Here is a 13,059-nt window from a genome sequence, read left to right as displayed (position 1 = left end):
AAGCCGTATCACTCTCTGCTGTATGCATTTCTCCCAGTGTAAATGATACCACCAACTCAAAGAAGAGTGTGTCAGCGGACCTGTTTTCTGATTCAAAAGGCCTGTCAGTAGCCATGATATGCAGAGATAATCAGTCTGGCAGCTTTTTCTCTACAGGGACCTCCTCTCTCAGGTGGGAGGAGAGATGACCCACCCAGAACTGTGGCAGCTGTTTACCATTTGAGAGGTGAAATTTATAAGGGTCAGCCCCTAAGTGTGGGGACAACGACAACTCATTTCTCTCCTTCAGGTGACAGAAGTCATAGTCATAACATTTCATTTTGCTGTGTGTTTCTTGCACTTGATGCATGCATGTTGTCTTGTTCATTTTGGATCCATACACATTACAGCTGTTCTTTTTGTTGATACTGGATCTAGGACCCTAGAGACGATCAGTGAACATCTGCTGACACGTGTCATGGTCCTGGGTCTTTGACCCAGTTTTTTAGGTTGTTCTGGACTCTTTATTCATTCTTTTAAATGTATTAAATGTTTATATTCAAATTTTGTATTAAGTAGTCTTGAGTTCTGTATTTCACAAGTGTTTGTTATTTTAAGCTCATGGTTCTTGTTTTATCTTTGTTCCCCTTCATGTCCAGTCTATCTCTGTCTCATCTCGGTATCCTGTCATCAGTGTCCCCGTGTTTGTTTACCTCCTTTCTCCCCAGTCATGTCCCTGTTTCTACCTGGTCTCTCTGTGTTCTGTCTCTGTGAATACCTTTGCAGTCCTGGCCCCGTGTTTTCTCCCTTCCTGTTCCCATTTTCATCTCTCTGTGTTTCATCCCTTTGTCTCCCCAGTTTGTCACATCTCTGTGCCTGTTCCCAGTCCCAGTATCAACTTAGTCTTGTCTTAGTCTTGAGTTTCTGTGTGTGTGTCTGTGTCAGTGTTACTTCCTGTTTTCTTTTGATAGTCTCGTGTCTTGTGCATGTGATGTTCTGTTTTGGTTCCCCTGTCTTGTTAGTTATGATTCTGTTAAGCTGTGTTCTCCAGGTGTGTCCGCTTTCCTTAATCACCCTCCTGTGTGTGTATTGTTTGCATCTCCCTCTGTTCATCATCACATTCTCCCTCATTGTGTGTGTGTGAATTCAGTTTGTTTGTCAATTCAGCTTGTTGTTGGTCTGTAGTCAGTCAGCTAGATCCTTCCATGCTCTGTTATAGTTTAGCTTTTTTTCCATTGCCTTTTGTGCCAGCAATAAAGCTGTGATTTCTAGTTTTATCCCTCCCACCTGTCTCTTACTACATGGCAATACAGGTGAATTTCTAGGAGCCCATCAGCTTTTAATTAGTTTAATTCATTTTAATGTTTTTTGTAATATTTCAGTATCATGTGGCTTTAATTGGAGCAAATTCACTGACTGCTGTTTTTATTACAGAAGCCATGTAGACGTGGTGTTCCATGGTGTTCCTTAAACATAACATGTACTGGCTGTCACTGATATAGCATGATAAAAATGTACAAATAAAGATCTTAGTCTTTGCTTCATTGTAGCTTCTTAGCTCAGAATGGGAGTGCATTTTTATGAAAATGTTATCATCTGCAGTATGTTTCTTACCACAATTCTCACATATGTATGTGAAAACACAGTGGAATTCTCTTAAAATTAAGAAGAGCTCCTTTGTTTTGTTCAAGCTTAAAAACATAAAATAGTATGATTAATGGCTCAGTGAGAACATGATGAAGGACGTGGAACAGGGTTATCCATTTTGTTTCTACTCATGCCCTGCAGCAAACACTGCAAAACTTATTATTTCTTCCTGCCTGTAATCCAGTGGCTGCCTTTCATATGCTTTCAGAACTGTCCACATATATGTGTTGTTGTGTCATCAAAGCCTCCCCACTGTGTCAGGGATCTCTTTTCTTAACTTTAGAATCAAAAGCATGTCTGATGTCACGTGACTGCTGACACTGGAACTTGGACAAAAAATGTTTGTTCTATTAGAAGTGCTCATTGATCCTCTCTATGTGGAAGAGATATTAAATATTAAATTATGTCTTTGAAGTCCAGAAAACATGGTGGGATTGCTATTTAGACTCATGTTTTAGCACAGAGCTGACAGTTAAATGTCACAAAAGGTGAAGTTGCTCACCTCCTTATCGACACAGCTCACTGTTGTGCCATCTACCGCAACTGAATGGTGTCATGATTCAGAGTCCAAATGTCCAAATGACCAGTGTTTATTTTGGATTTGTGGACAATTTTTACTCATTTGAAATGCTTTCATCTCCTGTTTGTTGCATTTAAAATGTAATATTTTTTCAACATTTTAAGGCTACAGCTGTCTAATACTTGTGTGGTTTTAACTCATGTTTACTTTTTCAAAGTTCACTGGCAACTAACTGTTATCACCAGCCAACCAGCTGCTGAATCAAACACCGACATCTACAAAATGATCCACATTACATCGTGTGTTTTTGGGCATAAAGAAGATCTGATTGCAGTCTTTAGATGGAGAACAAATTAAGATCATTCTAGTGCTCCAATAAACTTTGAACAGCCCTTTCCGTTCTTCCAGCTCACCAAAATTAACATTAGCTTAGATACTTGTGTCTCCAACAGAGAGATGAGAAGATACCTTGGGGTTTCACTTCATAAAAAAAACAAAGGAGAATCTCAGGATACTTTACAATATTTCTATATATTTTTATATATGACGTCTGGAGGGAGAGAAATGGTTGTCATTCCTTTTGATAGCAAGATGAAATTCAGTTGAATGTTACATTACATGACCTGTAGTGATGTAATAACCTATAATAACAAGGAAAATGGGAAAACATTTTACTTTTAAAGTTTTGAAAAACATGTGCACAGTTGTTTGACAGTACAGTGGTGAAACAGAAGAAAGAATGGCTCAAAAACTTCAGGTCATTTTCCTGCCCTAGACCTAGAGGTTTGCTTTAAATGGCATGCACATTGGAGCCTATTTGTTTTATTTTTTTATTTTTATATATTTTATTTTTGCTTTTACAACTGAACACAACATACTTTATACAGATTCAATTGTAAACATTTACAGTTAGCGTATGTGGTCTTGTAAGCATGAAGAAAAATAAATAAATGAAAAAAAATAACTAAGGAGGTAAAAAAAATTTAGAGGAAAAAAACCCCCATAACAATAATAAATAAATAAGTAATTAAATAAAATGGGGAGGAGCCTGCAGAGGGGGAGGTATAAAATTAAGATCAATTAATTTTTAAGAATTTTAGAAATGGCTGCCAAATCGTGCAAAAACGCGCCGGTTTCCCTTTCCTGTCAAATCTTATCTGTTCCACCCTGGCCACAGACACCATCTCGTTAAGCCACCTCTTAAAACATGGGGCTGAAGGAGACCGCCACTGTAAAAGAATGAGTTTCTTACCAGCAAGCATACCCATTGTGATTATCTGTTTTTGTGAGCAGGAGAAGGATTCAATTGAGGCAGAAGATCCACATATAGCCAATGTGCCATTAAGTGGTACTCTTTTCCTAAATTGGTTTGAAAACCACGTAAAAATCTGGCACCAAAAATCATTCAAGAGTGGGCAGTGCCAAAATAGATGTGCAAGGGAAACTTTATCAGCGTTACATCTATCACATAGGGGGGATACGGAATTATAAATCCGGTTAAGTTTAAGTTTAGAAAAGTGTAGTCTGTGAATGACTTTAAACTGGATTAATTTGTATCTGACGTTTATTGAGCCTTTCTGAATCCTGGACAAACAGTTTGACTATTGGTCCTCAGACAGAGGGACACTGAGGTCTTCAGCCCATGTATTCCTGAATCGATCGGAATCTGCTGAAATTGTAAAGCACTTAACAAACTGGGATATCAGATGTTTAGAGTTTGCTTTCAAAATTGTTTCAAGGTAAGTATGACTTGGTGGTTTCAGTGGAAAGTCTGAAAAGTTTCGTTGAACGAAATTCCTTATTTGAAGATAACGGAAAAAATGTGATTGAGGTAACATTTGAGCCTATTTAGACTGCAGAAAATGCCAGTGTAGGATGTTTTTTGGTTGTTTTCTGGGGAGAAAAAGTAGTAGTTCTAGAAGTCACATCACATTCACAATTGTCACAAAATATGAGTGAGCGAGTGAGTCAGGTGGATCATAGGCTACAATGGAAACAGAACATCCAAGCCAATGCATCAAAAATATGCTTTTCTTCCACATTATTTTTACTCATCTAGGGAATGTAGTGTGAAAGAATTTTTTATTTCCTTGAAAAGTATTCATGTGAATTAAAGTTCTATAAAGATTCATTTTAGTTAAAATGGTGCTTAAAATTCCTTTTTTTGTTCCTTTATTTATTTTTGCAACTGCAAATGCACAGGTTGCTAACAATAAGAAAATCTACAATATCGTTCTAAGAGTTGGAGAGGAGGAGATGCACAATATGTGTGTTTATGCTTGACTCACCTCCAGAGTGACCTCTTGCTTGGCCATAGCTCTCTCTACAGTTTCATACATCTGTGTATTTTGGATGCCGAGACCACAGAAAATGGCAAATGCCTCCAGGAACTGGTCATCATTTCTGTTGAATGGCTTGACGCTGCCTGACACTTCATCTATTTTGTTCACCAACTGACAAACACCTACATGCAAACACAAACACATTACTGTTTCTATTTGGTAATGTCTAGTATGGAACACTTCACTTTTAATAGGCCCTATTGTAAAAGATAAGTTAGTTCAGCAAACCTTCCGGTAAGATTATGAGCTTTAGAATCACAAACATTTTATCTTGTCGTTGAATCACTTCATTCGTCCAGAATTCAAGTAAATAAACAACATCAAACTAAATCTGTTAAACCTAACATCCATCTATCCATACATTTTTTTTAACTCGTTATCTGACTCAGGATCATGAGTTTGCTGGAATGTATTCGTACCATTTTTAGGGTTGGGTATACTTGGACAGAACATCAGTCAAGGACACCAAAATTGTCTTTAGTATATCACTTGCTTTTCATTTGCCAGTATAGCATTTGCCAGTTTTTTGATTTGCATTGTTTTCGGGGCCCAATAAGAAAGGGAATAATAGTCCAGTTTACCCCATGTCATGATGGTGATAATGAAGTTTCTTAGGGATTGCTTGCATATTAATGCAGGATCTGTACTGTCCAAATCTTATTCTCATTCTGTGTTATTTAATTGCATATAACAAACAAGCATGTCTTAAAAGCGAAACCAGAGCACCAGGAGAAAGTCCAAGCACGAAACACAAGCACTTCTACAATGCCAAGAATTAGTCAGTTATTTCAAAGTGTGCATTGTTTTCAATTTAACTTTATGCTTTCATTTGTTTTAGGATATTGGTCAAAGTCTAGATTAATTGTAAGGCCATTAGTATTACCCTTGCATGCATGCTACATATCCCTCAGTTAACTGACTCAGGGTACAGCTCTAGGGTTAGCTAGTACTAAAGCTTCACAAAACAGAAATAATTTACATTACTTTTAAGAAAAACAAAACTAACATATTAATTGAAGACAGTGATAAGCCACTTTACTTCTACAGTATGTACCGAATGGAAAAATCTTTAGTTCCTGATTACATATTTTAAAAAATAGATACAATTGTTATTCCCTTTTATGTATCTGGACATGGAATAGTATATTACTTTCTAACTGCTTATGCTAATATTGTATTCAGGCAACAAAATCCTACCAATGACTTTGTCCTTCTTGCCATTCCTGATGGGAGTGCAGAGCAAACTCTTTATCTGATTGCTAGAGTGATCTGGGTTTTCACTCTGTGAGAAAAAGATGGATAATTACTCACTTTGGAAAAATGAAAAAAGGAGACAAAAAAAGATAAGAAAAGAATACAGACCGTCCAAGGAAAGCGCTGGTCCTTGGTGACATCGGCAATGTTCAGAGGCTGCATGGTGTTTTTAACATACTGGGCGTACATATAGTTAATCTGACTGTTATCGTGGCCCCTGAGAAGAAACACACAAAGAGAAACAGCTTCACAACTAAGCATTTAGTATCAAGCTCACTTGGAATAATCCATTGCACCCTTGTGGACACTATGATACTATATAAGGGCTATCCTCAAAACCACATATAAAACACAAAACAGAAAAGGGATAATATTCCCCAAAAATGAAGACATTTTCCGAGAAGCTGAAATAAATACAAACATTGTGCAACAATTCTATAAAATGTTAAAACATTTGCACTTCAAGGGTTTAAGACTAAAAAAGAGCTGAAAAATGATTTAAAAGATAAAAAAAAAAATGTCACATCATGATTGGGACCATCTCTACCATGTGACTGTTCCTTTGTCTGGCTTTGCAGCCTGTGTTTTGTCACTGACTGCAATGCACTGACCGTATTAGCTCCCAGTTGGAGCTGGATTCGTCTCTGTTCAAATGTATAGCTACCAACAACCTGACTAATGTTGTTGGTTTCAAATGCTCCAAAAGAAATGTAAAACAGATGTTAAAAAAATACTTTTGGGGGGGAGTTGCATTTATTCCCCTGCTAGGTTTGCCACCACCCTGCTGGCAGCCTGTTGGGCAGATGGTGAAACTAATGTTTGTCGGGAAATACTTACACCATTTAACTGCACTTGAAACCACAAACTGAAAGTTCTACATTACTGTTTGTGAAAAGGTAAATAAACAAGATGTGGGTGGTTAAGTAAATGTGCCTGACAACCATAAAAAAGCATTTCTTTTAACAGACACAGCTTTGTCCAAAAACTGCTATGGTGGAATGGTTTATCGCATAGGCCTGAAAACAGAAGACCCCTTTTTCGGTCACTCTTATAATTATTTACACATTTACCAGCAACTTTGTTAGATATATTCAATCCAACTAGCCAATCAACTCAATGAATTGAGGCACGCTGATATGAAAAGATCACCCAAGCAACAGATTGGAAAAGAAAGGTGACTTGAGTGATTTTGAATGTGGCATGGTTGTTCTAACCAGACAGAGTTTTTCAGAAACCACTGACCTACTGGGATTTTCCCACACAACCATATCTAAATTATACAGAGAACGATCAAAAAATAGAAAATATCCAGTAATGAGCAATTCTCTGGGAGAAAATGCCTTATTGATGCCAGAGTTCAGAGGAGAATACCCAGATGACTTTGAGTTTATAGGAAAGCAATGGTAACACAATCAAGATATGCAGAAGAGCATCTCACCAAAATTATGCAACAGAGGATAGGAAAGACATTCTCTGGGTTGATGAGTCTCTGTTGCAACAGGGAGGGTCAGAATTTGGGATAAACAACATAAAACGGATCCATTCTGCCTAGTATCAATTTTAATATTTCTGGCAGAGAAATAAGTTATTAGAGTTCTAGTATGCAGTTTCTACCATACTTTGCTACTGGTTATGGGGTGGCAACATTTATTATGTGGTGGCCATGGCATAATATGGATGCATAGTATGTATTAAGTATTTTTTGCTTCCTCAATTAATAGTTTGTTTTTTTTTAAATGCACAACCTTTTCTATTAATTCTAATACGGAGGACTTTGTGGTGTTGTATCAGTACTTTGACTTTTAGAAGTAACAGCAGCCCTGAGTATTTTCATCAGTTGGCAAAATTTGCAAGAAGCAGTTAAGTAGTATGTATAGTATCAACTTTGGCTAGTCATGTATTTTATTTCATTTTTTTAAATCAAAGGACCTAAAATAGATCTAAAAAACATAGAGTGATATCAGTTTGTAAGACAGACACAAACACGATTTAAAATCAGTGCTTTAAGTTATGTGGTCTCTGTAATGTCAGAAGCAAATGATTACTAAGACAATAATCTGCAAATTCAAAAATTCTCTTAATGAGATTTGTGGGGTTTTTTGGTGCTGTTTGTGGGCTAATATTCTTCATGCAGAATTTACCATTTACCTTTTTGGGAGTTAATGGAAAAAGGTCACTGAGAAAAAAATTCATCCACAAATAGAAAACTGACTGGGAATGTGGAGGACTAAAGGGGAAAACTTTAACTGCAGATGATTCAAATTTTACTTTTAACTTGCAGCTTTTCACAAAAATGAGAAAATAAACATTTTAAGTATTCGTTCTCATAGCTTTGCCCATCTGCTCCTTAAATGTCAATGTAACCTCAAAGCTGCATCCTAAAGCTCCAGGCTAACAGCACTGAATAATAAAATATCTGCTGGCTAATAAAAGCTAGGGGAGCTAGGGAGCTGCACCTGAGTTCAGTGCGCCCTGGCTCAGACCTGGGAGCTAAAGCCATCAGTCATGTCTGTCAGCACTTAATAACCCAGTTTGTTATCTTGTGTCTCTCCAAGTTTAACCACAGAGTGAGCTATAATACTGCATGAGAAATGATGGAAAATGGATATATAAACATGGCACAAGCTTGAAGTCAGCTAAAGGTAAAGCCAATGGATTTTGGCTGTAGTGCTGTGGTGTAAGTGGTGTGTGAGTAAGACTGGGAGGGAATATGAGCATGTGTTAGCAAATGACAGAAAGGACCTCATGAGGAGAGACACAAACTGTTAAGCATGTTTTGATGGACTCTAGCAATTATATTATAAAAATGATCAAGGATGGACCTTACAGATTTTTCCTTATAGTCAACAGTGAACGTGTATCACTGGAAAGTTATAAAATCTTTATTTAAGTTTCTGCACCATACTGGACAGTATATAAACATTTAGCGCACCTTCTCATTTAATGTTTTTTCTTCATTTTAACTACTTTCTACATATTGTAGATACATATTGCAGACATCAAATATATGAAGCAAAAAAATATGGAATATATGGAATTATGTAGCAAAGAAAAAATTGATAAATAACTCTGAATATGTTTTTGTTTTGTTTTTTTGCTTAGTTGACAGCACTACAAACCCTTGGCCCTCTTTCAATGAGCTTCATGACATAGTCAGCTGAAACGATTTTCACTTCACAGGTGTGCCTTGTCAGGGTTCATTTGTGGAATTTTTTGCCTTCTTAATGGGAAGATGGGAACGGTCAGTCAGTCCGGAAAGTTGCTAAAACTTTGAATGTGTCACCCAAGTGCAGTTGCAAAAACCATCAAGCACTATGACCAAACTGGCTCACATGAGGACCACCAAAGGAAAGAAAGACCAAGAATCACCTCTGCTGCTGAGAAGTTCATCTCAGTTACCAGCCTCAGAAATTACCAGCATCTGAGATTAGAGCCCAGATAAATGCCACACAGAGTTCCAGTAGCAGTTACATCTCTAAGTCAACTGTTCAGAGGAGACTGCGCGAAGTAGACCTTTATGGTCAAATATATCACAGACACTAATGCAGATCACACCAGATCACATGGAGGCACTGGTGAACGTGATTTACCCGACTTTATTGACAAACAGAGTACAATAAAGATGACTTGACTATGAACTGTGAACTGTGATGTAACTTGCCTATGAGGGATATGTGATATTCTACAGGTTGAGCCATTTATATGGATACACCGTAATAACATGGGAATGGTTGGTGATATTAAAGTCCTGTTTGTGGCACATTAGTATATGTGAGGGGGCAAACTCCTCAAGATGGGTGGTGACCATGGTGGCCATTTAGAAGTCGGCCATCTTGGATACAACTTTTGTTTTTTCAATAAGAAGAGGGCCATGTGACACATCAAACTTATTGGTAATGTCACAAGAAAAACAATGGTGTGCTTGGTTTCAACGTAACTTTATTCAAAAGTTGTATCCAAGATGGCCGACTTCCAAATGCCCAGCATGGTCACCACCCATCTTGAGGAGTTTGCCCCCTCACATATACTAATGTGCCACAAACAGGACTTTAATATCACCAACCATTCCCATTTTATTACGGTGCATCCATATAAATGGCCCACCCTGTAGAATGCTAGTAGCAAGCATGAACTGTACAAAATAATGTGAAGTACTAGAATAACTATGTACGCATGAATTCTGTGACGTGGGAGGAAAAGGGGGGTTTCAGGTCAGGGAACGAAATCAGAAGTCTCTGAATCACTATGAGAGGAGGAGATGGTGTTTCCGTGAAGACTGAGTGGGAATGAATCATGGACGAGAACTGTCTTACTTATTGCAGGTGGAGGATTGGCACGGGAGGGGTAAGTGGTCCCAGACATCCCTGGCTGGATGAAGGTTCCAGCCAGGGATGGTCCGTGGTGTCCAATGACTATGGCAGAGAGGCAGGCAGGTATGTGAAGCTGGCATATGCTGTGATGGAAAAGCTGTCAAGAAATATCAGCGTCCGAATGAAGGCGAGTATTGTCAGAATTTGAGCATGGAGGTCGGCTGGATGACTGTGAGCAGAGAAACACAAGGTAAGCAGAAAATATCACTATCGCTATTACAGTTCAATTACAGTTAAATACTGGCATTTCAATTGACAACAGGTGTGGACACACGCAGGAGTGCAGCGATTCCACCCAGAGGATGAATGGAAAAATCCAGCATTCACCCCGTCAATGACAAAATAGCTGCTAAGAAACCACTACTAAGGAAAAGCAACAAGCAGAAGCAGCAAGGAATGCACATTAGACCAGTGGAAATCTGTGCTGTGGTCTGATGAGTCCAAATTTGAGATCTTTGGTTCCACCTGCTGCATCTTTGTGCGACGCAGAAACGGTGAACAGATGGTTTCTACATGCATGGTTCCCACTGTGAAGCATGTAGGAGGAGGTTTGATGTGTGGGGGTGCTTTGCTGGTGACACTGTTTGGGATTCTTTCAAAATTGAATGCTGAACCAGCATGGCTACCACAGGATCTGGCAGCGACATCTCATCCAGTTTGACCTTTATTTATTTTTCAACAGGACAGTGACCCCAAACACACCTACAGGGTGTGTAAGGGCTATTTGACCAAGAAGGAGAGTGACAGAGTGCCGCGCCAGATGGCCAGGCCTCCAAAGGAACCCAAAGGAGCAGAGACCATGGGGGAGCCATTGAGGAAAACTGACAGTCTTTAATGGATTGCAATAAAACCAGGTCTCTCCAGTCTAGCTCAGATGTTCAAGACCTTCATGCAGTTTCGGACAGAGAAGAATAAAAGGCAGGAGAAGGAGACAGCAAAAGAAGAACACCCTCAGTTTTACTCATTTTTTACCCCGTTTACTCAGCTCCAATTAGATATGGAGGCAAGCAGAGGAGGCCAGCCCACAGCACAAGCCACAGGGCTGCCATTTGGAAAGCTAGTGCTTAGTGCAGTGTTGAAGAAACAGAGATACTTGCTGAAAGGGATTCAGGCCCCTTGACACTCCAGTGGAAGAACCCCTCAAGAGCTATGCACCCATTTGAAGGACTTGTTCTGCAAGTGGGTAAATTACAACAAATCCACAAAAGAAGAAATTATGGAAGCTCTTGTCCTAGGCTAGTATCTCAGAGTGCTCTATCTAGAGGTAAAGATGTGGGTCAAGGAGTATGACGTGAGCAGGATTTCAGTCATTCATTATCTTAGACAAGATCTAGGAAACTTATCTACTTCACACGAGAGAAATATAACTCAGCCAAAGGAAACAGCAGAAGTAGTCTTATAATGGGTGTAGATAGATATACAAAGCTTCTGGTTTTGTGTTATGTGCCAAGACCAGAGCATTTAGCCTCAGTTGATGAGCAGTCAAGACTATCTGCCATAACTGTACAGGTAAACAGTAGACCTTGTACAGACCTGGTAGACCTTCTCCTGTTTGTCTTGTGTAAGTTTACTCAGGTTTCTACAGGTTTTTCACCTTTTGAGTTTCTGTTTGCCCATCAGGTCAGAGGTCCACTAGAGGGAGACTTGGGAGGAAATGGATCAGGTCAAGGACAGAAATATAATCTCTTACGTCCTTAAAATGAGGGGGAAAAAAGTATACTTTATTGATCCCCGTGGGGAAATTCTTCTCTGCATTTAACCCATTTACTGAGTGAAGCAGTGAGCAGCCACCAATCTAGCGCCTGGGGAAAAGCGTGTAAGGGACAGTACCTTGGAATAACTGTTTAGGGGAATCAAACCCCCGACGTTCTGATCATGGGGCCACCACTCTACCTACTGAGCTATCCCTGCCTCAAATGAGCTATCCCTGCCAAAGACCACAACCTTGGCAAGAGAGAATCTTAAATCTCAAAGGAAGCAGAAAAAATGGAGTGATCAGACAGCAAGGCGAAAGCAGTTTTGTGGTTGGCGACAAAGTCCTGTTGCTGTTGTTGTGCAGTAAGTTGAGACCATTCCATCTCCAGTAGATGTACTATATAGCTTTATAGTGTTAAATTATTTCTTTGCTGTAACACTGTCAAAAAAGTGGACAGAAACACTGGCTGGTTTCATGTTCATGTGGTGAAGTAATTAAAGAAAGTTAGTCAAAGAACCAAAAATAGTACTACATAGTCTTTGCATCAGTTGTGTTAATCTGCTATTAATGTTCAATAAAGTACAGTAAAATCTATGCCTACTTGTGAATTTTACAGTTTTCTTTCAAATAATGTAGCAGAAAAATGCTATGGATGGCACAAAAAACAATGATTGATTAATAAATTAAAAAAAACAAAAACAAAAACTGAATATTGATGTATTTTGTGTTTTGAACTATTTAGAAGCCCATTATACATTATGCAAGGCTTTACTGGCAGCTGATTAATATGGGGCACTAGTGCAAGTAAACATCTCTGTGGACCAGGAGAAGACATTCCTCAACCAGTGGGTGTTCTTCCATTGGCTGGCTAGGGTTAGAGGTAAGATTATGGGCAAGTGATTCCAGCCAACTGTGCCCACAGATTCTGAGACTGTTTAGACTCTTAACCATCCAGTGAAGTAGACCTGAAGTACACTTACTGGCAAATTCCTCCCAACACAGCAGATGTCTGTCTCTCCCACGCCTGGTTCTACTAGAGCAGGGGTCTCAAACTCGTGGCCCGGGGGCCACTTGCGGTTCACGTCACCCCTACTATATTGATGTAAAGAAATATAATGCATTTGGCCCTTAAAGTTACTTACTTAAATTATTTGGCTAGTTTTGTATTAAGAGCAAAAATAGAACAATTAAGATTAAAACATGAGTTTTGTAGTTATGTGCCAAGACCAGAGCATTTAGCCTCAGTTGATG

The 13,059-nt window shown here is 38.9% G+C and overlaps 1 protein-coding gene across 7 annotated transcripts in view; it reads right to left on the bottom strand.

Annotated features, from left to right (window-relative positions):
* The window catches only part of pde5ab (phosphodiesterase 5A, cGMP-specific, b), a 110,356-nt gene that overhangs the window by 23,571 nt on the left and 73,726 nt on the right, over positions 1–13,059 (bottom strand). For all 7 annotated transcript variants that reach the window (XM_025899334.1, XM_005464017.4, XM_025899337.1 and 4 more), the window contains 3 exons: positions 5,851–5,959; positions 5,686–5,770; positions 4,435–4,610 (listed from right to left, as the gene is read on the bottom strand). In XM_025899334.1, coding sequence (XP_025755119.1) covers positions 4,435–4,610; positions 5,686–5,770; positions 5,851–5,959 — 370 coding nt within the window. The remainder of the gene's footprint in view (positions 1–4,434; positions 4,611–5,685; positions 5,771–5,850; positions 5,960–13,059) is intronic.

Source organism: Oreochromis niloticus, linkage group LG3, assembly GCF_001858045.2.
Source record: "Oreochromis niloticus isolate F11D_XX linkage group LG3, O_niloticus_UMD_NMBU, whole genome shotgun sequence".
Taxonomy (NCBI): Eukaryota; Metazoa; Chordata; class Actinopteri; order Cichliformes; family Cichlidae; genus Oreochromis; species Oreochromis niloticus.
Note: the sequence above shows the minus strand (reverse complement) of the source record. Positions and strands in the feature narration are given on the sequence as shown.